The 3,024-nt window shown below is 55.8% G+C and overlaps 1 protein-coding gene across 1 annotated transcript; it reads left to right on the top strand.

Annotated features, from left to right (window-relative positions):
* Positions 1 to 200: 200 nt before the first annotated feature.
* LOC310800781 (kelch-like protein 10) lies at positions 201 to 2,259 on the top strand (the record flags this gene model as incomplete). Its single annotated transcript, XM_083664705.1, has 3 exons — positions 201 to 1,170; positions 1,447 to 1,623; positions 1,928 to 2,259. 3 exons carry the CDS (start codon positions 201 to 203, stop codon positions 2,257 to 2,259), a joined length of 1,479 nt encoding a protein of 492 aa, XP_083520831.1.
* Between the last annotated feature and the right edge of the window lie 765 nt (positions 2,260 to 3,024).

Below are 3,024 nucleotides of genomic sequence, written 5' to 3'. Positions count from 1 at the left end.
GTTTTAAGCCCGGTTTTCTGCTCCAGATAGTCTTGTAAAACTAACACCCCCCTGCCCGAAGTATCACTTTCTGTCTTTTCCCTTCTGGTGTGAGGACCTCCAGAAGTCAGATTTTCCCATCAAAGGAGAAAAAAAACGCATACTCTGATCATATCGAATATTGTTTTTTTATTTTTGTTATTGGAACCCCGGTAGTTGCAATGCCGCCTTCGGGCTATTGGCGGATCAGAGTGGACGGCACGGAATTTGACGTCCGCAAGGCCGTCCTCTGCGGCTGCAGCCCATACTTCCGCGCTGTCTTCGCCCACGGTTGGACGTCGCAGGACGACGTCTACGAGATGGACGGCCCCGTGTCGACGAACGCGATGCGTCTCCTCCTAGACTCCGCCGACGCAGGCTCCGTCCCGGTGACCGAGAACAATGCGGAGGAGCTGTTGATAGCGGCGGACTACCTCGGCTTCGCCGGGGTGAAACGCTCCTGCTGCAAGTTCCTGGAGGCGCGGCTCCACCCGGGGAACTGCGTCGGCATCTTTACATTGGCAGACCTATACCACTGTCCGGACCTGAGGAACGAGGCCTTTCTCTTTATCCTGCTGCGCTTTGAGCAGATCGCTGCGTACTCCGAAGAGTTCCTGGGACTCTCTCTCGAGCGGTTGACGGACATCCTCGGACGGGACGATCTGAACGTGGGGCGGGAGAGCGCCGCGTTCGAGGCCGCGCTCCGCTGGATCGCCCACGCGCCCGAGGAGCGCGAAGGTCACATATCCGCGCTGCTGCCCAAGATCCGCCTGGCCCTAATGGCCACGGACTACTTCGTCGACCGGGTGAAGAACCACGGTCTGGTGAAGGACGACGCAGAGTGTGAGGCGATCGTCGCCGAGGCCGAGAGGGTCATGCGTGATGTAAACACCCCGATTCGGCCGCGCCAGCCGCATGCCGTCCTTTTGGCCGTCACTCGAATCAGGTTTGGCGACGGTACAACTTCCAGGATTCGGCTATACGATCCACGTGACAAGTTCTGGGCCAATGTACCAAACAGTGAACTTCGGCCTACGCAAAATTACAGCGCCACCGCTTTCCTAAATGGCGCGGTCTACTGTGTTGGCGGCTACATGAGCAATGAGAGAGGTTCGTTCTGCATTAACACCAGCGTGCGGAAGTTTGACCTCGGTACCCGTACTTGGCACGATGTGGCAGCCATGCATCATCCTCGCCCAGGGGGGCACAGCTTGGCAGTACTGAATGGCAGTATCTATGCCATGGGAGGCAAGGTAGGAAAGGTACAAACCGAGCAGGACGGGTTCGAGAGAGGCATCGTGCACGACAGTGTCGAACGCTATGATCCTGAGACCGACAAGTGGACTCTGCTCCAACCTATGAACGGGAAGAGGATGTACGCCAGCGCCACAGTACTGAACAACAAAGTCTACATCTGCGGTGGTGTAGTATATCGTCGTGTGACGGAGTATGAGCACTCTTATGAGACACATGAGGTCCTGGACACGGCCGAGTGCTACGACCCAGACACCGACCGGTGGACAAAGATCGCCCGCATGAGCGTCGAGCGTTCCCACTTCGGCGTCATTGCCTACAGACAGCGCATCTACGCAGTGGGCGGCCATGGTTTGGCCGGACGACTGCGCAGCGCCGAGGCCTACGACCCGCTAACCCAGAGGTGGAGCGCCGTGCCCGACATGCCGGAACCACGCACCAACTTCGGCATCGGGGTGGTGGACGACCAGTTGTTTGTATGCGGAGGATCACCCGACAGTTCCAAGGTGGAGAGCTACAAATGGAGCACCAACAAGTGGCACGAAGCCTGCGGGATGGGGGAGGATTGCATTTCAATCAGCTGCTGTGTGGCAAGCGGACTGTCCGACATGGCCGAGTACTCCGTGCCCCGCTACACCACGGCGCGTCTACGCAGTTGCCGGCAGTTATATCGGAACTAGACTGCACAGCGCCGAGGCCTACGGGCCGCTAACCGACACATGGAGCGCCGCGCCCGACATGCCTCGTCCACGCAGCAGCTTCGGCATCAAGGTGGTGGACGACCAGTTGATCGTATGCGGAGGATCCCCCGACAGCTCCAAAGTGGAGCGCTGCGACTGGAGCACCAATGAGTGGCACGAAGCGTGCGGGACCGGGATGAGAGGCATTAGGATCAGCTGCTGTGTGGCACACGGACTGTCCGACATGGCAGAGTACTCACAACCTGGTCTAAAGCTTCTCTCTGTCATGACCTGTGAAACAGTGTGAAGAATAAATTAAAAACGCATACTCTGATCATTCTTGTAGAATATTGTTTTTTATTTGTATCATTGGAACCCTACAACTGCTGTACATAGCGTCAACTCCATGCTCATCACAGAGGTGTATATTTGTCTCTATTTCTTTTCTATGATTTACTCTAGGGGTTTGCTCTGCCCCACCGGTTATTCTCTCTTCATATATTTGTATTTATACCAGAACCCCAGAATGCCAGCACCAATAGCCATCAGCATTAAAACTAAAATGTGACACTGTGTTCTTTGTATTCTTTATTTTCGCAGGTGCAGAAAACACACATACACAGAAAATCAAAATCTGGTTCACGAGGCCCAGGGCCCTATGTTGAATTTCAGTAAATCAACAACATATATCAGGTAACAGAAGTGTCACTCCTGCTACTTGTCCTGGAGTGTCTCAACCTTGACGGTGTCTTCGAGCATCTCAGCATCAGCGCTCCCCAAGGCCGCCACGGACGTCTTTGCCTTGGTTAAGTGCTTCGCATACATCATGTAGTGGCCGTAGTCCCTCGCGGCCAAACCAAACCCGTGTTCGTCAATGTCGCGCCAGAGCAGCTCGGTCAGCCAGTTTTCGGGCCACGGGACGTATGAGGGGTGGCACACCTTGACGACGTTCATGGCATTGTAGGTGGTAGCACCGCGTTCGCCCTTGGTGGCAAAGGCGCTGTCGATCAGCATGGTGTCCTGCCCCAGGCAATCCATCATGCACAGGTCGAGCGCGAATGGGCGGCGCTGC

This window comes from Poromitra crassiceps (assembly GCF_964638095.1).
Source record: "Poromitra crassiceps genome assembly, contig: HAP1_SCAFFOLD_69, whole genome shotgun sequence".
NCBI classification, from domain to species: Eukaryota; Metazoa; Chordata; class Actinopteri; order Beryciformes; family Melamphaidae; genus Poromitra; species Poromitra crassiceps.
This window is presented reverse-complemented; position numbering and strand designations above follow the sequence as displayed.